Source organism: Lachnellula hyalina, assembly GCF_007821495.1.
Source record: "Lachnellula hyalina strain CBS 185.66 chromosome Unknown contig00250, whole genome shotgun sequence".
Lineage (NCBI taxonomy): Eukaryota > Fungi > Ascomycota > Leotiomycetes > Helotiales > Lachnaceae > Lachnellula > Lachnellula hyalina.
Window position 1 is genome coordinate 2,080 of NW_022157364.1, and position 22,601 is coordinate 24,680.

Here is a 22,601-nt window from a genome sequence, read left to right on the forward strand (position 1 = left end):
TTTAGGACAGATGCGGCGAGTACGGGTACGGGACTATATACGATACGCTTCCGTACGGTAAGGTAAGAAAGGACAGAGTCAAGTCAAGCCAAGCCAAGCCAAGTAGCCTGACCTGACTATAGCCAAGACTATGCCAAGAGCAAAATCTCATATGACACACAGGCCGCTGCCACTTCCCTTCCTGGTGGATCTGGGTCTGCATCAGGATAGGAACGGGTGCTGTCTGATGATGGATGGACGAGCGAGTCTTTCTTCCTTCCGAATTTATTCACGACTCTTCTCTCTCTCTCTCTCTCTCCCTCTCTCTCACAGTCAGTCGCAACTCTGATACCATCTTCCACTGCTGTCTCCACCATCTACTCCCTGATCAATCGCACAGCGTGCCAATGCGGAGATTCACAAGATTTTGGTTCCTTGCAGTCTGAAGTGCAATGCTACGTCCTCGGTTGGCGTTCTCAGCGAAGTCCCACTATGTCGCCATGACCGTCAGCCGCGTTCTCCAATTCCTACTTGCGCTTGTCATTGTTGGGGTCGTTTATAGGTACTGCTGGATTGGTATGCTTTTATTTTTACTTCTGACATCCCCCACGTTCTACAGACTGAGCTAACTCATTCCCTCTGCAGATGTCTCCGACCCATTCAAATGCGGCGCCCTTCTCAATAAAGGCCAATGGCTCGATCCTGGCCCAAGATGGACCTCGAGAAACCCCTTCCAGAACTGGCAGCCCCCCGGGTGTATTATGCACGAATACATGAAGAAAGATATCCAGGATTGCTTCCACAAACGAAGGCTAGTCTTCGTAGGAGACTCTACAACGCGCCAAATCTTTTGTGCAGTCGCAAAGAAGATGGACCAGGAGCGAGCAGAGGAGGAGATCTCAGGGCTGTTAGACTCAAATGCGAAGCATACAGATCTTGAGTTCGTTTCTGGCGGTGTTAGTGTCCAGTTTATCTGGGACCCTTGGCTAAATTCGACCGGACTAGACCAGGAGCTTAAGAAGTACAGAGCAGAGCCTTTGGATGCAACTATTGACGAAGAAGATGAAAGCGCAGGCTTGATATTACTTGGGGCTCCGGGACTTTGGTATGCACGGCATAGCCAGGAGAATTACTTTCGGGATTTTCGAGATACCATTGATGCCATCATACCATATATGGATCATGCCTCCGGCGAGGAAGCAATGGTTCCAAAGTCGCGGCCATTTCCCTCTCGTTCACAGTCACCCAACTTCTTACTCCTTGCGCCAATACAAGTTCCGTGGTATCCAGCTTTGTCTCCGTCAAGAGAAGTAACAATTACACCAGAAAAGATCGACCAGATGAACGATTACCTCCAACAAGTCTCACAACACTCAAGCGCTGATGTTGTCTGGAGCTACTCGTTGATGAGCTGGGCTGGTAGCGGTGCATATGAAGAAAGCGGTCTTCATATTGTCAATAACGTAGCTCATCGTAAGGCAGATATTCTCCTCAACTTACGCTGCAATTCCGATGCTGCGTCAAAAGGATATCCCTTCAACCGAACGTGTTGTAGCAACTACACACACCCCAGTGTAATTCAATGGATCGTACTCGTGTTAGGCCTGCTATTACTGCCAACTCTTACATATATGCGCCGGCACCATATTGCGAGAATAAGCCGCATGTTACCTTCTGCGCCTGTTCTGAATGCACTGGCAATCTTTGCTCTTGTCGTTTGTTTTTGTTTCTACGCGGATCGGACCCAAGTCTTTGAGAAAGCACAAAAGCAATTCCGGAAACGAGAATTCTTAACGGCATGCTCAACTTTGGCAATCGCTGGTCTCCTCTCAGTGAAGAGAAATGACCTCACGGCATCGCGTAAAGGTGCAGGTACTTCCCAGGATGACAGCTTTCTCTCGAGAACTCAGACGGATGAGTGGAAAGGCTGGATGCAAGCTTTCATCCTCATCTACCACTATACTCATGCCTCGAGAACTTTGTGGTTATATGAAATTGTTCGACTCCTTTTCGCCTCTTACCTCTTTCTGACTGGATTTGGTCACACACTTTACTTCCTGGGAAAAGAGGATTATTCTCTGAAGCGAATTGCTGGCGTCTTGATTCGACTCAACTTGCTGAGCTGTGTTTTGCCTTATATGATGCGGACGAATTATCTCTTCTACTACTTTGCCCCACTGGTCAGCTTCTGGTTCCTTGTAATCTACTTTACGCTTAGAATCGGGAATAAGCAGAACTCGAATCTCACGTTTGTCTTTGCAAAAATTCTTCTTTCAGTTGCGTTTACGACTGCATTCACAATGATACCCGGCGTTCTGGAATTTATTGGTACTATTCTAGGGTACACTTGTGGGATCTCTTGGAATATGGGAGAATGGCGATTTCGTACATTCCTCGATATGTACATTGTGTATGTTGGCATGTTAACCGGCCTGCTTGTTCACCGAACGTCCAGACTTCGATCTGGATCCGTAAGGCCTACTTCGATCATCGACGCTGCCCTGCAACTCACTATCAAATACCACACATCCTTCAAGACTGTAACAATCGCACTCGCCCTCGGCCTCCTCCCTGGCTTCTGGCTACTTACCAGACGCTCACCCAACAAGGAGGACTACAACTGGTGGCAGCCCTACATCTCCTTCATCCCCATCCTATCCTTCGTCGTCCTGCGTAACTCGCACCGCGTCCTCCGAACCTACCACTCTGCGCTATTCGCTTGGCTCGGCCGCTGCTCCCTCGAGACATACATCCTGCAATACCACATCTGGCTCGCTGGCGACACGACCGGACTCCTACGCCTCGGCCTCTGGAATCACTGGGTCGAAGCCGCAATCCTGACGCTCGTTTTCCTGTGGACGAGTCACGCGACGGCGGACGCGACGCAGGTGCTTGCAAACTGGATCGTGAATGGCAATGGCAACAAAATACCGACTACAAACCTCGGAAACGGGAACTTTGGCTTAAATGCCAAAGCATCACCCAGCATCCTACCGCGCGTAGTAAAAGAAAAGGAAGAGGAAGTTCTTGAGGAGGCAGGAAAATGGAAAGCGAAACCACGCAATTGTTTAACGAGGTTCAGAAACATGGATGATTTACGACGGAGATTGGGAATAATCGGCGTTGTTTTATGGATTGCTAATATTACGTATAAATAGATGGGATGGGATAATGGGATGGAAAAGGATGCATAGCTAGACGGCTTGTCCATATCATATCATATCATTATATAGTGTACTTACTGTACAGCTCAGATACGTACTTGTAATCATTTCCAACTATTCTTGCTCGCTTCTCTAATCTACTATTTCTTGGTCGGTTGGTTGGTCGATTTATTCTTTAGAATAAGTGACCTTTAACACTTCACACTACACAGCAATGGCTTCATCCCCAGACGCCTATGGAACAGATAGACAGCTTCCGCGAGACGAAAAGTACTTTCTTTTGAGGCAGAAGTGGTGTGTTCGCGGTAGGTATGGCATTGCTAGCTTGCTGTATATATATTTATTCGAGGGAGGTAAAATTACGACTGCAAAAGATCTTGCTTTTCTAGAGGGGATTATTTGGTAGAGATGGATGGGTTTGAGTTGAAGCTTGCGAGAAAAATGGTTTTGTTCCTAGGCGGGAATTTATGCGCACGTGATCTGAACGAGCTAGCCTTTATTAGGTTAGATACACTCTGCTCCCGCACAAATCGTTTCTAAATTTGCCTGTCCTGAACTTCCATTTTCAACTTCGACAACCGTCAAGATGAGTCTCGTAAGGTAAGGCCTCGACACTCAAGATTGTTATACCTCATGCTAATTGTCCCAAGCTCCGAGAAGAGCAATTTCCAGTTTATTTTGCGACTCCTCAACACCAATGTCGAGGGAAAGCAAAAGGTCATGTACGCGCTCACCAAGATAAAGGGTGTGGGACGCCGTTACAGCAACTTGGTCTGCAAGAAAGCCGATGTCGATCTCAACAAGCGGTATGGGTTATAATCGTGCAGGCAGCGTGGGACATTAACTGACATATCGATCAGTGCCGGTGAACTTACCTCAGAAGAGCTGGAGCGAATCGTCACCATCATCCAAAACCCAACCCAGTACAAGATCCCAACCTGGTTTCTCAATCGTCAACGCGATATCGTTGATGGCAAAGACTCGCAGGTCCTCGCCAACGCTGTCGACTCCAAGCTCCGTGATGATCTGGAACGCCTGAAGAAGATCCGTGCTCATCGTGGTCTCCGTCACTACTGGGGTCTCCGTGTCCGTGGACAGCACTCCAAGACTACCGGTCGCAGAGGTCGTACTGTTGGTGTGTCCAAGAAGAAGGGTGGTTAAGCGTTTGCGGGAATGGGATACATTTGGCTGGGGCGCGTGGATTTGCGATGGATTTATGCACTGCATCTGGCTTTCTTGCCCTTCTGCATGAAGCATCTGCATGGTGCAGGTGTTCAGTGTACTTTAGTGCATTCAATCAACTGAGCAAACATGAAACCAAATGGCAGCATCTTTATGATTTTCGGTGATTTAGTGATTATATGAACTGCCATATGCCTGGTATCCTAAACGCCTTTTATGATATGCTCGCTAATTACAGCAAAGTCTACAAACAAATATCTAATCCTCATGGGTGACAGCCATATCTAATACCTCTACTCGTCCCTGACCTTTAGTCTCACCTCCAACGAAATCTCCCAAACCTTTGAAAGCCCCAGGTTCAACGAATCCAGTCACCTCCCATTCAGAACCCATGACATCTTGAGTCTCTACTTGCTCAATGTAACTCAAAATCCTATCCTTAACAGTCCCTTTGGTCTTCTCCTCCCCATCTTCCTGGCCAGCTTCCTTGGGACCAGCGTGCTTCGTAGCTTGCTTCAAAATACCCGTTGGGCAAGTGATCCTCAATCTCATCCTGGCGCGCGCCACAGGAATAGGTTGCTGTGCAATCAAAGCCTTCATAGCTTCCAGAGCCTGACTCTTTGCACTCTTAGAAGCAACGACACCAGTCCAAACATGCTCCTTGACTTTCGGCTTAGCCTCTCCCTCCTCCCCCACAGCCGGCGTCCCAGGTGCTGCAGTTCCCGTAGCCTGCGAGCCCTGCGAACTCAACATTTCAAGCGCCTTCTCAATCATGCCCGTTGTATACACCCTCTTGGTCTTCGGATCAACTAACTTGCTCGCCACGATTCCCACAACCTCGTTATGCACCCTCTCCAGCTGCGCGTGTCTCTCCTTCTCACCCACCTGCAACTCGCCCTTGTTCAGAATCTCGAGGATAATATCATTCACCGGGGTCTTTGGCCCAAACGCCTTCGCTAGGTCGGCTGAGGGGGCGGTCTGGCCTTTGGAGACGTTGAGGAAGACGGAGTTTATTTGCAGGACATTGTCTAGGTCTGTCTCAATGCCCGAGCGATATTCGAGGACCTTGTTCTTGTAGCAGGCTATTTCGAAGCGCTTTTTGGCTTTCTTGAGACGCACGAGGGAGACGTTGGTGAGTTTGATTTGGTTGGAGGGCTGGTTGATAGTCATTTTGACGGTTGTGAGGGCTTGTTTGCTCTACAGATTTTTGTTTATGCTGTTCAAAGAGGGGAGAAGAGGGGTTGTATTGGGCTTTTCGCTAATGGTATATTTCTATGGTGGGGTGGGATGTGGATAGTGACAGCGGATTAGTCACAGTTGCTGGCACGAATGGGATAGAATGTGGCGTCTGTATCATTTCATACTACTACTACATACAATGTTATCTGAATTGCGAGGTGATATCGACAGTGAAAGGCATCAACAGAAACATAGAGCGGATTTAATAATGCAGAAGAAGACACACGAGATGCACGATCACGATACCCTCCCTACTCGTCATTATCAAAGACATGGACCACGTGCAGGATCCTTATCGGGCAGGCACCATCCGGGTCGACGTAATATACTAGGTGACTGGAAAGTGCCCCAGCAACCAATCACACAGGTACCTGAAACGGATCAACAGTAGGCCCTCCCCCATTCCCATCCCATAGCTCCAGCTCAGCTCCAGGTCTTCCTTCATACAACACAAACAAACATAATCCCCCATCTCACTATCATCACTCTCTCTTCTTCTCTTTCTCATCTTTACTTATCTCATCGACCCAACCTGACCTGACTTCACCTATCTCTCTCTACTGCTTCCACCATGAAGCTCCTCGCCTCCACCCTTCTCCTGGGTGCGGTCTCGGCGGTTTCGCCCCAGCAAGTCCTGGGTGACAGCTTCCCTCAGCAGCCTCTGCAAGAAGCTGTCAAGCCCGTCTCCGATGCCTGGGCAAAGGGGCTCCACGCCTTCGGGGACAAGATGAAGGGTATGACTGCCGAAGCCAAAGCTATCTGGGACGATGTTGCCATGCACTTCCCCGAAGCTATGGACAAGGCAACCTTCTTCTCCGACCCCAAGCCACACACGAAGAGACCCGCCAGTACTTGGGATTATACTGTGAAGGGTGCGGATGTGCAGAGCGTGTGGGTGGAGAACTCGCGGGGCGAGAAGGAGCGTGATATTGATGGGAAGCTTGATACCTACAACCTACGAGCAAAGAAGGTCGATCCATCAAAGCTCGGTGTTGATACGGTCAAGCAGTACAGTGGTTATCTGGATGACGAGGAGAACGACAAGCATCTCTTCTATTGTATGTTCATTCCGAAATCATCTCTCCTCTGGCTTCACTAACATCACTCAGGGTTCTTTGAATCTCGAAATGACCCCAAGACCGATCCCGTAATCTTATGGCTCAACGGTGGCCCAGGCTGCTCTTCTCTTACCGGCCTCTTCCTCGAGCTTGGCCCCTCGTCGATTGACAAGAACCTCAAGCTTCACAGCAACCCATACTCCTGGAACGCAAATGCTTCAGTCATCTTCCTCGATCAACCCGTTAACGTCGGCTACTCCTACAGCGGCAGCGCTGTTAGCAACACTATTGCCGCTGGAAAGGATGTCTATGCTCTTCTCACCCTTTTCTTCAAGCAGTTCCCCGAGTATGCTAAGCAGGATTTCCACATTGCCGGAGAGTCTTATGCTGGTCATTACATTCCCGTCTTTACTTCCGAGATCTTGTCGCATAAGAAGCGCAACATCAACTTGAAGTCCGTTCTCATCGGTAACGGTCTTACTGATGGCTTGACCCAATATGAACACTACAAGCCCATGGCTTGCGGCAAGGGTGGATACCCAGCTGTGCTTGATGATGGTGAATGCCAGGCTATGGAGAACGCACTTCCCCGATGCCAAAGTCTCATCCAGAACTGTTATGATAGCGAGAGTGTCTGGTCTTGTGTACCTGCAAGCATCTACTGCAACAACGCCATGATTGGCCCGTACCAGCAAACTGGACAGGTACGAAAAGCGTTTTTGATTCTATATTCCTTGACTAACAGTATTTTATAGAACGTTTACGACGTCCGTGGCAAATGCGAGGATACTAGCAACCTCTGCTACTCTGCTCTTGGATGGATCAGCGAATACTTGAACAAGGCAGATGTTCAAAAGGAGCTCGGTGTCGAAGTTAGCAGCTACGACAGCTGTAACTTTGATATCAACCGCAACTTCCTCTTCCAGGGTGACTGGATGCAGCCATTCCACCGTCTTGTACCAGGAATCCTCGAGCAGATTCCAGTTCTCATCTACGCTGGTGACGCCGACTTCATCTGCAACTGGCTCGGAAACCAAGCCTGGACTAACGCTCTCGAGTGGCCAGGGCAGAAGGACTTTAACAAGGCTTCTATCAAGGACTTGAAGCTTGATAATGGTGACAAGTTCGGAAAGGTCAAGCACAGCGGAAACTTGTAAGCTCTCCCAAGATCATTCCAAATCACCCCTTCTTTCATCAAAACTAACATTTCCCTCTCAGTACCTTTATGCAAATCTTTGGTGCCGGCCACATGGTGCCAATGGACCAGCCAGAGGCGTCTCTGGATTTCCTCAACAGATGGGTTAGCGGCGAGTGGTTTTAGATGATGGATTTGTATACATCACTATATTATGGGGTATGATGTATGGTGTACGGAGGCTGGCGCTGGGATTTTCTTTCGTTGGCTAGACTCTACTTGGAAATATTACAGGCATCGCATTGCGTCCTATTGTATGCAACGTGAGATAGCGCTCGTGAGCCTCCGAGATCATATCCATATTCCTCAATTGTTTGGCTTGGGAAATCGCCCGACGACCTAGGACCCCCAGCCTCCACTCGTTCAAAGCCATTTGCACGTCTCATCAAGTAACTCGCCTTTTATATGGAGCATGAGCTGAGCAAGATCTAGCCTGCTATATAATCTGGTATCGTAAGGCTCAGTCCTGTGAATTATATTCATCCCGACGCCCCCACGTTCCACAAAGTCATGAGAAAATGAAAAGGCAAGCTCGACTCGAAGTGTCGCATGACGGTATGACAGCAGTAGCCAACTGCCTACGTCAATTGAGGATCCATCTACATTTCCCTCAAAAGCATAATGAGTTTCGAGTACAGAGGCTTGCTGTTCATGAATTGAGCAGAGCGCCTATCCGGTCCATGATTTTCGATGGCGAGTCCGGGAAATAGCAGCGGGTGCTCCTCATCGTCGACCACCCAAGGCATTGGCTCCCATGCCCTGCGAAGGTTGTAGACAATGCTTTCTTTCGCTATAACTCCAAGTGGTACGAAATCTTGAACGTACTTTTGCTGAATAGTATCATTTTGGGTGTAACTTCACCGAATTTTGGCTCAAGTTTCTGTTGGGATAAGGGCAGTATCCCGATCCCGACCTTTCTAGCCATGTGATTTAGCGTAGCTTGGTCGGCAAAGAGGCATAACATAACCTCTTCGAGTCAACACCACCATGATTGCTAAGCAACATCAACCAGAATCAAGTCTATACTACGTGGTAGAGAAGTGATCACGATATCAACACCTGTGATACCAACAGTTTCTCTCCTACTATATCTGCAAAAAAATAATGATTGAGACAAGATCATCTCCTAGTGTCGTGGTTGGCAATGTCGTCGTGGTTGGTGGAGGCGTAGTCGTTGTTGCTGCTAGCGGGTATAGCTGTGTTGCTTTTTCCGTCCGCGTTGCGTACTTCCAGGGGTCTCTGGAATTGTGTCGCTGGCCGAGCCCCTTGCGGCACCCTTTCGCTGAGGACAAATTAGTGATATTGCCAAAGAGAGCTGGAAAGTACTTTTCGAGAGAGAGTCTGACAAAAGAAGCGCGAAGATAAGTGCTTACCTTATTGGGCTTTCTTCGTGGGGTGTCTCTTTGCGGGCCATCGGAAGATTCTGGGGCAACTTCTGAAGCGTCAGCTTCGGCTATAGCTTTGCTCCTTGCAATATCCTCAGTAGTGCTGATTTTGGTCTTAGCCTTGCTTTTGTAATTCTGTTAGAAGCCTGGCCCTCTTCGGAGGAGTCGGAATTCTCATTTTCTGCTTCAGCTCTAGTAACTCCAGCCTTGCCTTTGGTATTCTGCCGAATCTTCTATAAAAGTGTTAGCATGAGGCAAATCGAAAAGTACTTTTCAACAGAGAGCTTGACAGAGAAAGCGTTGTGTATTGAGGAATGTGAGTTGCTACCTTGTTATACTCTCTTTTCGCCGAGCTATCGGATGATCTCCCACAAGTCCATGAGCTTCAGTTTTGGCGGGTTTAGCTTTTGCTTTGCCTTTCACCTCCTGCGAAGTCTTCTGCCTCTTAGCAGCAGAAGGTCGACCCTCTCCCGACTGCTTCTCTGGAGTTGAAATCTCAATCTTCAGCTTCAGACTCAGAGGCTTTCGTCTTGCTTCTGGAACCCCGCGCGAGCTTCTATGAAAGTATTAGCATAAGGCAAATCGAAAAGTCCTTTTGGAGCTGTAGAGTGTGACGGGAGTCTTAAAGAGGGCTGTGAATGGCATACTCACTTTGGAATTTCCAGCAGGGGCTCTTGGTGTTGCGTTTTTCCTGGAACCTGGCTCATCCCAGGAAGCCATGGTGTCGGATGTGTATGGAGTTTGGGAATGTGAGGAATTGTAAGAGTGAACGATGTGTTTGGTGTGGTGCCAGAAGTTGAGATTCAATAACAAAGATGAGGCGATTCTCAACGAGTCAATAGCTGCTGTTGGAAGGTGGAGGTGAAGTGACTCTCAAGAAGTGAAATGCTGATGCATGAAGATGAAGATGAAGGGGAAAGTAATATTAGGGCATCTTGAAAAGCTTTCTAAAGCTTTGAGAGCTTCAGTAAATGGGAAAGTACTTTTGGAGAACCATCTCCTAATCGTATTTGGTACTTGTATCGGTGTGTTCAAGGGAAGGAGTTGTGGTGGGTGTGCTGTGTTGACAAGACAGGATCGACAAGATAGTCAAAAGAAGCTAAGTGTTCGCTTAAATCAAGAGGGATGCACCTGCCTGCCCTGCCCCACAAGGGGTGGAGGGGGTTGATTGGCCTTGTGGCCTGAGGCATGGAGTCAATTTCTCGGCTGTTTATTAGCGTCCACCCAGACGCAAATTGAAAAAAGTAGCGAATTCGACGTTCTTGAACTTTCGCATTACGACAACCAACGACTCCATCATAACGACGACAAGATGGTGAGTTTCGCCCTTTCCAACTACTCGACTTGACATAGTCTGGTCCATATATTCCAGTCCCAACTATGCCAAGTTGTGTCGCACGCCTCGAGCTGCCCCAACTGCCTTCATCTAAATCGATTTCATACAAAATACACGTACTAATTACTTGCTCTTCAGGTTCGATACGCGGCGACAGAGATCAGTGCCAACAAATCGGCGAGGGCCAGAGGAGCATACCTCAGAGTGTCATTCAAGAACACCCGCGAGACTGCGCAAGCCATCAACGGATGGAAGCTCCAGCGCGCAATCAAGTTCCTTGAGAACGTCCAAGAGCACAAGGAGGCTGTCCCCATGAGACGTTATGCTGGTGGAACTGGAAGAGCGGCACAAGGCGAGTTCTTTGCTTGCGATATGAGGTGAGGGGCCATTTCTGACGGAAATAATAGGCAAGCAATTCGGTGTTTCCCGCGCAAGATGGCCAGTCAAGTCTGCCGAGTTCCTCCTCGGACTCCTCAAGAACGCCGAAGCCAACGCAGATACCAAGGGTCTTGATACCGGCAACCTGATCGTCAAGCACATCCAAGTCAACCAAGCACCCAAGCAACGCCGACGAACATACCGTGCCCATGGTCGTGTAAGGAACCCCGTGGCATAATACAGACACAAGCACAAGCAGGAACATTATTAACAAATTCTCCAGATCAACCCATACATGTCCAACCCATGCCACATCGAATTGATCTTGACTGAGGGCGAGGAGGTTGTACAGAAGTCGGAGGCTGTTGTTGGTCGTGAGGATGCTCACCTGAGCTCGAGACAGCGTGGTGCTCGTCAACGTCGTGCTATCACTGCTGCATAGATGGGTTTGATTGGTTTGGGGCGTGAATTTGGCTGCAGATGGCATTGCGGAGGCTTCATATGAAGGGGCTTTTCTCTCGGATGGCTTTGTACTTCAGTAGTTTATGCTGATGACCATGGAATCAAAAACTCATCAAAAGGACTAATATTTCGGTGTGAGTGGTGCATGTAACATGAGCAGCAGAAGATGATATTAGAAGGAAGCGTATCCGGAATACCAAAAGGAGATTAAGTCCTGCATAGTTTTGAAGCCATCTTCATAGAAATACGAAGCCTCACAATGAAGAGAAAACACCGGCAGCGATCTATAATGTACCAGGTGGCTGGGGACATTAACCCGCTTTTTGTGTCCAGCAAACTCAAGGGTTTATAACTAGTGCTCCTTTTTGTACTGTATAAGAGTCAAGCCCATCTATATCTACATTCATTCACCTTCCCCCGCCTCCCAAAACCACTCATCTCTCATGTCATCTCCTCCCAATACTCACTCACTCACCATCCATACATCCATACGAAAACCCCCGCTTTTCCCTACCTACCTACCTACCTACCCATCTATACCATATCCATTGCCTTTCCAACTTCACAACTACCCACCTATACAGCATCAAGCTACTCCAACACCTCACCTCTATCATCTACGCTGGTGATTAGCAGTTTCGACAGAATGCACAGTATACAGTATACAGGGTTTTGCTTCCCTTTCCGCAGGAGATCTAATTAAGGGACCGCTTGCGGATATATCGAGTTTTTATCTAAGGTAAGGTATATGGTAGGTATGGTTAATATTTCCCTTTCATCAGTTCAGTTCTCGAAAGCCATTTGTATTTCACAATCAAACAGTGAATCAACATATAGGGGTATCTCCATCCAGTAAATCTTTATCCTTTCTCCTTCCCTTTCCTCCCTTTGCAATCCACGTATTCAGCCGAACAATCCTTATTCCCATCCTGTAGACCTAATGCGAAGACCATGCCTTATTTCATCGCTAAATCCCGATATGTATCTATTGAATGCCTGCCTGCCAATAACCCGCATCATTTCAGTACAATTCTAATGCCATACCCTCCCTAAACATGCGCTATGCCATGACGGATGAAATCTTAAAATCACTACCTTATTCGTACACTCCAAAAGCAACATCACCCAGAATGCGCCAGTGATGGAGAATTGTGTACCCGATCCAATACCAGAAATAATCGCCGATAACTACGTCCCATGCTTGGAATCTTCAAATGATCCTCATCCATCCTATCCAGAGATGAAAACCAGACTATTTATCTTGATTAACGTCTTTCATCTATTCGATGAAGACGTAGATGCAACTTCAATCAAACCATCGAACCGACCTCGACCCGCATTCGAGATACCATCGAGCCGAGCTTCCAAAGCCAATTCCGAGTTGGCAAGACCCCCAACCGTCATGTGCCATGCATTTTCTAATGTGGCCACTTCGGCAGGTGCCATGTGGTTGACGATAACGCCGAGGGCCGAATCCATAGGTTTCATCATGTGGCACTCGATATCGTTGGCTCGTTTTGCAATTGCATGAATTTGGGGTGCCTGCACATCAGGGTGATCGAGAACGGTCTGGTCGAAATCTAGGGGAAGACGAATATATCCACAAGACTTGAATTCCAGCTTCTTGAGTTTGGTTGGACCTCGCACTTCTGGTTCAGGACCCATCTCGCGATCATGTCGAATAGCGGCCAAGGTGGTCCCTGGCGTGATAGTATCAATCAAATGAGACCAAGAGCTAGTACGAGACACGAGCCACTCCATGGGAGTAATTGGAACAATATTAACAACCGGTGGCGGTAGCTGAAGTACAGCTAATCCAAGAGCTGCAGGCGCAAGCGCTGCGTTGGGATTTTGAGCAACCATTGCGCCCTGAAAGTTCGCCATAAGATGATTAGCAGCAGCTTGTTGTCCAGCCAGTTGCTGTGCATTGTGTGGATTTGCTGCGTGGCCTGTGAGGGGTTGAGGCTGCGCGTTCAGGGCGACGGGAGCTGTCAAGGAAACTGAATCTAGCGTGAGACTTTGTAGAGCAGCCTTTTTTAAGGAAATGATAAATGTGCCCATAATGTGTGGGCTAGCCCAACAGTTCTTCATGGAAAGGTGCTTCACATGGGGAAGCATTAAAACGGAGGGTGTATGGACTCTGTTGACCATGTCCATAGCTTTGGAGACCAAGGGAGCTGCCAAGATATGTTGATTTCTTGAGAATAAGCCATCCGCATATTCTCCTCCACAAAGCCATTCAAAATGAAGTGTGTTAATGTTTTTGCGGTGTGAAATTTGTTCATGAAGAAGTTGATAAACTCCCGAAACGGATTGCGAGGGTGCAATCTTGTTATCTTGAACCCAGCTTGTTGGGAGCTTAACGACATCGCGCCAATCGGGTATGATGGCTAGGGACAGCTTCTTCAGCGCGGGCAAGCTATCCCAGAAGTCTTCGCGGCGGAGAAGCGGTAAGTGTCGATTTGGAAGGCGCGCGATAGTGAGCGACTCGATATTCCTAAACGTGAAGGGATTGTCGATGACTGCAATGGCGTATGACTGCATGAATGCACGTTGCGCCCACTCGATCTCGAGGAGCATTTCTCTCTGGGCATTTGTAAGATCGTTTGGTTTCAACGGACAGTTTTCGGTCTTGAACTTGCTGCCATTAACATAGGAAGTAGTTGTGCTCAATTGAAGTTCTTCGTTGTGAATATCTTCGTCATCCGAGATGAGTGGCGCCAGTTGAGCATAATCCTCTGCGGTGGCGGTCGTTACGGGAATTGGGCCATTATCGAGGCTCCTTGGGGTACGGGCAGCACGTCTAAACCCTTCCAGAGTGAGCGGGCTTAAATATCTGTCAAACGGCGGATTGGTAGTTCCGGATATAGCAGTAACATCCTCTGTCTCCATCAAGACGCGCATAGAAGCGTCCAAAGCCTCTCCCTCATAGCCAGCTTCTTGCAACATTCTCTCGTTTGCGGCCCATACGCTGCTGTTGCTTTGAGAGGCCATTGAATCAGAGGATCTAGAAGCCTTATTATTTTTCTTGGTCTTTGGCTCTGCGATGAACCTAGAATCCCCAAATACCGTAGGCTTCTCCCCACGTTCGAGGACTTTCTGGTTGATATCAGGTCCCGCAAGCCAACCCATTCCGCCATCAATGGAAAGCCCGAGCTCTCTGGCCGATGTAATGAACCGTAAAGCCTTTGCCATCGTTCTTGTTTCATCTGCCGTCTGTTCAAGTCCCTCCAACTGTGCATACCTATTGTATTTCTGGTACGGCCAACGATAGATACCCCAGAATGACGTGATAGCTTCCTGGTCGCTCTTGAGCGGTGGATTCGCTAACTTGTTCTCGTCAAACTCAAAGCTCATTGCGAATTTCTTGATACGGTGTCCGTACCTATAATCCACTTCATCAGTAACAGCATGATAGAAGGGGCAAATAGATTGCGCATACCCTTGGAACACTCTCATGCCTTTATCCTGCAGCATTACTGAGCCTTGCAAAGATCCAGAGAGTGCGGGCTCCGGATTAATGCCATATATTTCTGGCTTGAAGGGGACCACTACCACTCTGAATAGATATTCGGAGATCTTCTGTTCGAATTCCCTGTTCACTAAACGCATACTCTGGATATTCGATCTCGGAAGGTGCTTGGCGATTAGAACAAAGAGCTCCACGGGAAGCTGGTTCAGGGGCCACGTGGGTTGGTCTGAATAGGGTCAGCTACAGCAGGATATAACAACTGAGAATGAAAAGGCGGGAATGGATGCTCACCGTTATTTTGAGTCGCCATGGTTAGGTTGTGTCTGGTCTTGCGTCGTTTGCTTGGAAAAGTAGCATCGGACATTGTGATGGTGTCTGCCAGCGGTGAATCAGGATTTCCTCCGACTGAATTGCAGCGCACCCGCATGTGGAGGGAAGAGCGAGCGAGACAATGATCGATTACAGCTCGGCCAGGACAGCAAGCAGAGAAGCAGTATTATAGCCAAGCAGTCTCTCTTTCTTTCATTTCCTTTCCTGCCTTCCCTTCGCTCCCCTTCCGATAACACCTTTATGTACCACAAATATTTGTTGTCGTCGTTTTAATATGTTATGCTATGTTACGTTGTACGGGTTGTCGTCGTCGACATGAACAGCAGTCTCTCGGAGTTGGGGATCCTCGGCGTGAGTACGGGTTGTCGAGGGCGCAGAGCAGAACGATTGATCTGCAGCAGAGGCTCGTATGGTAGGATGATACTGGTTCAACTCAATGCCATGCAAGATGATATGGTTGGAGGCATACTTTATAGACGTGAGGGTATAGTGTATGGTATAGGTGTGAGTGAGGTGTGATCTACTCTAAGTGAATGATGCTTTAGAGCCCCCCGTCCCGTCTTGAGGCTCTCCACCCTTGTTTAGCCGAGTGCGGGGCAGTTTTTTCTTTTTCCTCAGCCGCCCCTTCAGTCCATTCCAGTTCAGCCTTGTCAATTGTAAACAAATGACAAACAGCAAGCGCAACGACAATAGTAGATACCCAATCAACCGCCAGCCAGATATAGGTGGATGAACAGTTAGTTGTCTTGCTCCAGAAATCAAGTCACTTGCAACAAGCACTTGTTCTTCTTGCATACAGGCGGTGGTAGGGTAGGTAAGTCTTACAATCTGCTGACTAGTGATCATTTGATAGCGAAGCATTACTCGGGTACAGTGCAGTCCATGCGTAAGCAGGCAGACAGGACAGGCAGGCAGGTATATATATTAGAATGGATACGACTTTATAAAAATGCTCCTTCCCCGAAAATAGCAAATTCTTTGCCACCGAGATATCATGCAACACGAACTAATAGATTTCGTAGTTGCTAACAGCTAATAGCTACACTCTACAATATTTCCAACGCCGACGCCAAAACCTTCTCAGGTATTTATCCCACCGTCTATATGTCAGTAGCTCTCCTATAGCATCGTCTAGATAAGTTTCCAATTCCCGGTCACATCGTTAGACCGCCTCCGCTCGCCATCCAACTACCTCTACGGTGGCTTGGCGTCTCATTTTCGCTCTCGTGCCTTCTTCATCCGTCGCCGAGCCAAAGCTCGGCGTCCTCGTTGAAATTTCCGAGGCATTACGTTTCAATGACGGTGACCAGCTTGGAAGAATATCGCCTGCTGCAGGTCGTTTCTCTGCAGCATCCTGGGCTGGTCCTCCTGAACCATCGCTCTCCAAAGTAGGTCCGTCAAGGTACGGATCGTATGTCCATGAGGCCTCTAGGCCCGGCTTGAAAGGGCTTGAATCCTTGAGCTCAGCCCAGGAGAGAGTATCCTCGGACATGGCAATGTATAAATCGAGAATTTTTCCACTCTCGTCAACCACAGCGCAGTTGCGCCGAAGGAATTCCGCATCATAATCACAGCTAAGGAGGTAATCCGGAAGTTGACGGAGCATTGGAAGTCCTCGCAAGTTTTTGGCATCGCAAATCCGTGCGACCAGGGGTTGCCATAATCGGCCTTGCAGAACCTCAGCAAATGCTGCATCGACAGCGGACCTAAAGGCTACGCTATCCGAGTCCGGAATGACAACCATCTGCTGGAGACCTCGAGAAAAACAACGCTTGTATGCGGCAGTGTCTTTCTCGAACGGAAAGGGTTGAGATAAAGTCGGAAGGAGAGATACATGAACGGTCCATGCCTGAGATCCGGATCCTACAGAGGCAACCCGTGCCCTGAACAATTGAACATGTGCAGGCTCGTGAGATATCACTAGGTGGAGAGGTACCCTGCCCTCCCTTGGGGACGCTTCAATCGTGTCCTCGTCCTCAGTAGCATTGTCCGTAACGGCAGAAGGGGGCGTCGATGCCTTTCTTCGTCGACTAATGGGTTGCTCAATCGACATGGAATTTTCCAATGTATCAACCCTTTCCTCTACACGGATAGACGCATCGTCGACTTCTATAAGTCTATTCTCCATTCTCTGCACATCGTCGACCAATCCCTCGATGCGGTCGTCGTAATATGGCGTGCGCTTATTCAACAATCCAACGTTATGCCAGAGACCGCCTATTCCACGATACATAGTCTTCAACTCTGTTTCTGTTTCGGCTTTGTTCGTATCCACGAGCTCTTCGAGCCGACCGAGGCGTTCAACCAGCGCGCCTCTATCGCCGCGTCTCTCTCGAACCAATTCTTCCTCCAACAAACTAATCTTTTCTTTAAGGGCCTCCAATTCCCGCCTTTCGACAACGCCAGCGTCCTTATCTGGGGTGTGATAACATGCTTGATGGCCACAATCGCATGTGCTGCCGGGTATAGAACGGTTCAAAGCAAAACCAACACAAGCGCATCTCAAGCCTTTGAATTCAGGGTGTAGCAAAATATATCGGCAATCGCCTTTGGGCAGAGATGGGGGGTCGTCCGCCCGCGCTTTCTCGCGTCGTGGAGGGGAAAACATGCTCGCAGAGGGCAGGCCTTCCGAATCGATAACCCCAGAGTTCAGTAGAAGGCATAGAGGTCCTATCGATAATGGCAGACACAGACTCGCAGAGCTTTAGCGGCGTCGTCAACTTTGCAGTCGTGGTAAGTGCGTCGCGCATAGATGTTCCGGGATTGGAAGATTATAAGTAAGTAGCATGGGCATTCACAAGTCGATTAAGTGGATTTCAGGTTGGCAAGCCTCCTTGTAGATGCAGTCGGCGTGTCCGTTCCTGGATGGACTTGGAAGCAGCGTTTGTTTTGACGACAGCGACTGGTAGTCCATGGCGTGCAGAGGGAGCGGGATTGTGGAAGCGTTTAATAATAACCTGAAGTGACTGCAAGTTTATCAGTACCCTGTCCGCAAAAGCAAAGGCCCCGGGTGGGTTGTGGTGAGGAGCGTGGGTGGGCAGAGATAAGCAGACGAAGCAGAGGCCCACAAGCGTGCAAGGGTACAGTCAAGCACAAGTTCCTGGTGCGGTGCAAGGTGCTTGCTCGCTGCTCGTGCCACCACTGCCACTCCTGGTGCTCCAATAATCCCACAGTTCCCACTGCCACTGCGATTGCGATTGCCAAAATGCAACCCAAAAGTGCAGGGTCCGTTCTCGGGCTTGCGCTGGGGCAACACTGCACCTCCAACGTCAGGAATGCAAACCTGTACCTCCGTATGGCGCTACGGTACTTGTGCTGTACGGAGTAGTTCAAGTGGAACAGAAGAGCTCCCACTTATACGAGACGCAATAATCACGTTGTATATTCTACCTATCCTACTGGTGTGCTCCATGGCCGACATTTGAGTTCTTAATACTCGAGTACCGGTACTTCATTACCATTGTTCGGGCTGGCGGAAGGATCACGGTGCGATTTGTACAGTATACCCCCAAACGGATACCCCATACGGATATGAGCCATCTCCCCCTTTTCTTTAGGAACGCTTTTCCCGGGGAGTCTACGCTGGCCGTTGTCCACCAAAGAAAACGAGTTGGTGGAGAAAACCCCCCACAAGTACTCTGAAATCCCACTGTATCCGCCGCGTGCCACACTAGCCACTATAGAGCCAGCTCAACGCGGGGCGAGCCGCTCCAAGCTTCGACGTAGCGGAAGCTGGAGCCGGTTGCTACTAACACTACCTTACTTCTTTCGAAACCTTTGTTCAGATATCAAAGATCACTTATATCATGGCCTCCACGGTGCTACAAGAAGTCAAAACCTGCCACACTGCCAGCTGCAGAGCGCCAAGATATATATCAAACTTCTGAAAATCATATCTCAAGATAAGACTACCGGTACAAGTACTACTTACTTATCAGAAGTCTAATACACCACGGCTCGGCACCAACGTGCCACGAGTGTCAGGTCAGGTACTCCGTAACCGCATGCAAACAAAGTATGAATTCCTGTTAGAACTTCCTTCATCATTAGATGTTCGTTGATAATAAAGTATTCATCTACCTATTTGATCGTATCTGCGATGCCGTTCACTCAGTCCCAAAACGTGTATAGACATTTTCATTACGTGCGGCCTTACCGAAAACAGGCCTGTCAATGCCTAATCTGGATGAATTGATATCAAACTCCTGCAGGAATCTGCAGAAGCAAAATCTCTACCAGGGAAGGTGGCGCCATTTTTAGACGTGGTTGTGCTGGGTGAGATAGCTTCATATCTTGTGTATGGAGCATTCACGTTTCGGCATGAGATACTCGGTAGATAAAGCATATCACTAGGTGCTCGAGTAGGACGAAAGTCAAGACGCTTATAAACTACGAAGGCACCATCAGCCGGCTGGTACACCGGTATTCCAAATCGGTCCACATATCTCTGTACCTAGGCCATCCCGACTTTTGGAGCAAAAGCATCTAGTGTATCGTATCTCGGCATATGTCCGTTGCAGACGAAACTCTATTCCATCTATTCCTCGCCAATCAAAACAAGGGTAGCAACATACAGTAGCTTTGCTAATCTTCCCTGCGAATCACGCAACGTGCAAATCAACAGATGGCCCTTCTCACATGCTTCGCTGCACTGATAGAAGTTTGATGGGAGTGGAACTTGCCGTAGGTGTTGGGCAAAGTCTTGAGCCAATTACTATACCATAATGAAACGCCCCGCGAAACTTTGATATTCATTGGAGCATGTCGAGAAGGTTATGACCTGGCCTTACCTTGCTTCGTTTGGTAGACTCTTAAGCGCGGAAGAATAGAAGTTTACCCGGGCCGGGCAGAAAGTTAGGTACTTTATAGAGTGTTATAAGGTGCCGGTATTGCTGGAAAACTGAGGTATCCGGAACCTAATAATTATGCTAGCATCTAGCATCTTCAGCAGGTGAGGTACAAGTAAAGTCGCGGCATTTATAATGCGGTATTGTACCATCGATAGCCTAGGCACGAGCAAATCAATGTTTTCCCAGCGCCGCAAATCGCAACGCCCAGATAAGGTAGGGTGTCGGTGTCAAGCCCAAGCGCAACCATGAGAGCGAGAGAAGCGAATGATTGGAAGGATGACAGGAACGGGGTACCCCCACGTTTCGTCGAATTTTTGAAAGGTCAGACAGGAATCGGCAGCTTGCACATGCAGCGAGCATCTTTTTCTTTTCAGCCCCTCATGCGGACTGCAAAGTTCCGCCTTCAGGATACACAATTGCGTGTCTCACGTGACTTTATTCTTTCGCTCGAATACCAGGGGTATCTTTCTTATGTACCGTACATGAATACTTGACAGAATATACAAGTACTGAAACTACATTACAGATGCCTTTTACTTTTGGCCGAAACTAAAGACTTCCGGTCTGTAATTATCACGTGCCATATCACTCATTAGCTACATACCGAGATACCTCAGGTAGACGACAGGACAATGCTGTCCACCAAAGGTAGCAAATCAAAGCAACACAGCATGACTCTTTCAGACAACTTTGATGGTTGCTGGTTCTATTGGCGTCTGGCTGCAGCTGCATCTAACTTATAATGCAATAGCCAATCCGGTCTTTCTTCGAGGGCGCTTAAAACCGCCCTTCTAAAGAGTCTAGACATCACCGGTGTTCATGCTCGAGCCATACTCAAATATAATACCAGCAACAGCTCTCCATATGATGCCCCATTCCTCCTTTTGAGCTACAGAAGCCTTCGTCGGCCAGCAAGGCGAACAAAGTTGTGTGCAGTCTCTAGTGGGAACATGGTGCTTCGTTCCTGAGTCCCCGTCCCGTCCAAACCAAATGCCAAAGCCGTCTCCGCAACCACTCTTCCGAGCTTCCATCGAGTTACATGGTCTTGATCAGAAACATGAGCGAATTCCACGATGCTGTCTCATCACTCCTGGAAGCTCTTGAAAAGGGGCTTTCGATAATCAAAGCACAAAAGAAAAGGCGTCCTAAGGATCAAGCTTCTTCGAAGAAAACTCCCGAGGCCCACCTAAGCAGGTCGCTGAAAAAGAACCATGCGGAGGTCAAAAAAATATACAGTCGAGATCTAGCTCGTTTTGGAGCTGGTTTTGCTGCGGGTGATGGTAGATAGATCTCGTGAACAAACCTTCCATCGGGCCCATCACTGACAATTCCACAGCAGAAGCCCATTCATCGATATCCAGGATTCTTACTCGGCTGAGCACTGGTTTTTTGTCCATCATTGAAAGATTCACAAAAGTTGGCAGTACGTCTTCCGATTACCAGGTCCTGTTAAACCTATCAAACACTACCCGGAATGAAACAATACAAACCTTTGATCAATTATCGAAGCGTTTGTCAAGTTCATCATTGGCGTTGGCTCCAGGGAAGCAATCCTCGGATACCCGACATAGTAGAAATGGTCATCGATACAAGACGAAGAAATCCACGGTTCAGCATACTCGAACTAAAAATTCTCCTGATGTTTCTGTCACGCGGAATGGGGTGAGCATATTTTATCATGGTTCTGTCTTCTCTAGTACTTGTCCTGTAGTCTGCGGGGTATCATGTTAGAACGCTTGCTCCACTTCGATCAGCTACTCAGAAGTGTTGATCATGAGACTCTAAGCCTACCTACTAACCCAACTTAACCCTCTCACATGAAAGAGTGTGATTGAGGAGAGGTGGGGTGAGGAAGTATTTTCGAGGCATCATAAGTGATTTCAAGTAGGCCGCTCTTGGGGGGATACCGTAGTGTCTTGAAGTGTAGTCTCTTCAGATCTCCTTAATTTCCTGCTCAACACCAACATCATTCTATATCCTGCAATCAGCGACCGTCTAATTTCTATGTATCCTCGACGCCATTATCTACTTATCTTCCACCCACCTTAATCCATATCCTATCAAGACAGCTGACTCCCATCACAATAGTGGGTCCGTCCCAAATCCAACAAAAACCGCTCTTCAGACTCAAAATCCCCCCGCACAACAGAAACCAAGCGCAAAGCAGCAGCCGTACCCCCCAAAGCACCCCTCCCCGCACCGCAGACTCTCTTGACCTACCCCTCCGGCCCCTATCCCATATCACCACCTCATCCTCCTCATCTCTCACGTCGCGAGACCAGAAAATCCATCATGTCCTTCGCGTCCGACAGTACGAAGCTAGGAGAGATCCCCGAACACAAGTGGACTAGACCGCCTATTGTGTACGAGACTGGCGGTTTCGATGGGGCGGGATTCCCTGTTACGACTTATTATCCGCTGCAGCCTTATCAAGAGCCTGTGAAGCCGCGGTCGAGATTTATGCGGATGTTTAGGAAATAGTGTACTCGAGTAAGAAGGTCGCTTTACGTATTGGAAAACGTGTGTGAATATGCTGGCGTGTGCAGGGTTTGTTTACTTTGATCTTTATTC

General features: G+C 48.4%; 8 protein-coding genes across 8 annotated transcripts; 5 read left to right on the plus strand and 3 right to left on the minus strand.

Annotated features, from left to right (window-relative positions):
* Nucleotides 1-431: 431 nt before the first annotated feature.
* On the plus strand, nt 432-3,137 carry CAS1 (putative O-acetyltransferase; the record flags this gene model as incomplete). The annotated part of the gene is made up of 2 exons (XM_031153679.1): nt 432-555; nt 625-3,137. The coding sequence occupies 2 exons, from the start codon at nt 432-434 to the stop codon at nt 3,135-3,137; spliced, it is 2,637 nt and encodes an 878-aa protein (XP_031001378.1).
* Nucleotides 3,138-3,776: 639 nt separating this feature from the next.
* RPS18 (40S ribosomal protein) lies at nt 3,777-4,304 on the plus strand (the record flags this gene model as incomplete). The annotated part of the gene is made up of 2 exons (XM_031153680.1): nt 3,777-3,949; nt 4,004-4,304. 2 exons carry the CDS (start codon nt 3,777-3,779, stop codon nt 4,302-4,304), a joined length of 474 nt encoding a protein of 157 aa, XP_031001380.1.
* Nucleotides 4,305-4,583: 279 nt separating this feature from the next.
* sdo1 (Ribosome maturation protein) lies at nt 4,584-5,495 on the minus strand (the record flags this gene model as incomplete). The annotated part of the gene is made up of 1 exon (XM_031153681.1): nt 4,584-5,495. The coding sequence occupies one exon, from the start codon at nt 5,493-5,495 to the stop codon at nt 4,584-4,586; it is 912 nt and encodes a 303-aa protein (XP_031001379.1).
* A 640-nt stretch (nt 5,496-6,135) lies between these two features.
* CPYA (Carboxypeptidase Y-like protein) lies at nt 6,136-7,943 on the plus strand (the record flags this gene model as incomplete). The annotated part of the gene is made up of 4 exons (XM_031153682.1): nt 6,136-6,622; nt 6,674-7,326; nt 7,378-7,775; nt 7,841-7,943. The coding sequence occupies 4 exons, from the start codon at nt 6,136-6,138 to the stop codon at nt 7,941-7,943; spliced, it is 1,641 nt and encodes a 546-aa protein (XP_031001375.1).
* Nucleotides 7,944-10,514: 2,571 nt separating this feature from the next.
* Nucleotides 10,515-11,358, plus strand: rpl-17 (60S ribosomal protein; the record flags this gene model as incomplete). Its single annotated transcript, XM_031153683.1, has 4 exons — nt 10,515-10,517; nt 10,677-10,915; nt 10,974-11,133; nt 11,200-11,358. 4 exons carry the CDS (start codon nt 10,515-10,517, stop codon nt 11,356-11,358), a joined length of 561 nt encoding a protein of 186 aa, XP_031001374.1.
* A 1,295-nt stretch (nt 11,359-12,653) lies between these two features.
* Nucleotides 12,654-15,214, minus strand: LHYA1_G008766 (uncharacterized protein; the record flags this gene model as incomplete). The annotated part of the gene is made up of 2 exons (XM_031153684.1): nt 12,654-15,076; nt 15,142-15,214. 2 exons carry the CDS (start codon nt 15,212-15,214, stop codon nt 12,654-12,656), a joined length of 2,496 nt encoding a protein of 831 aa, XP_031001377.1.
* Nucleotides 15,215-16,342: 1,128 nt separating this feature from the next.
* LHYA1_G008767 (uncharacterized protein) lies at nt 16,343-17,788 on the minus strand (the record flags this gene model as incomplete). Its single annotated transcript, XM_031153685.1, has 1 exon — nt 16,343-17,788. The coding sequence occupies one exon, from the start codon at nt 17,786-17,788 to the stop codon at nt 16,343-16,345; it is 1,446 nt and encodes a 481-aa protein (XP_031001376.1).
* Nucleotides 17,789-21,087: 3,299 nt separating this feature from the next.
* Nucleotides 21,088-22,511, plus strand: LHYA1_G008768 (uncharacterized protein; the record flags this gene model as incomplete). Its single annotated transcript, XM_031153686.1, has 3 exons — nt 21,088-21,310; nt 21,367-21,692; nt 22,119-22,511. 3 exons carry the CDS (start codon nt 21,088-21,090, stop codon nt 22,509-22,511), a joined length of 942 nt encoding a protein of 313 aa, XP_031001382.1.
* Between the last annotated feature and the right edge of the window lie 90 nt (nt 22,512-22,601).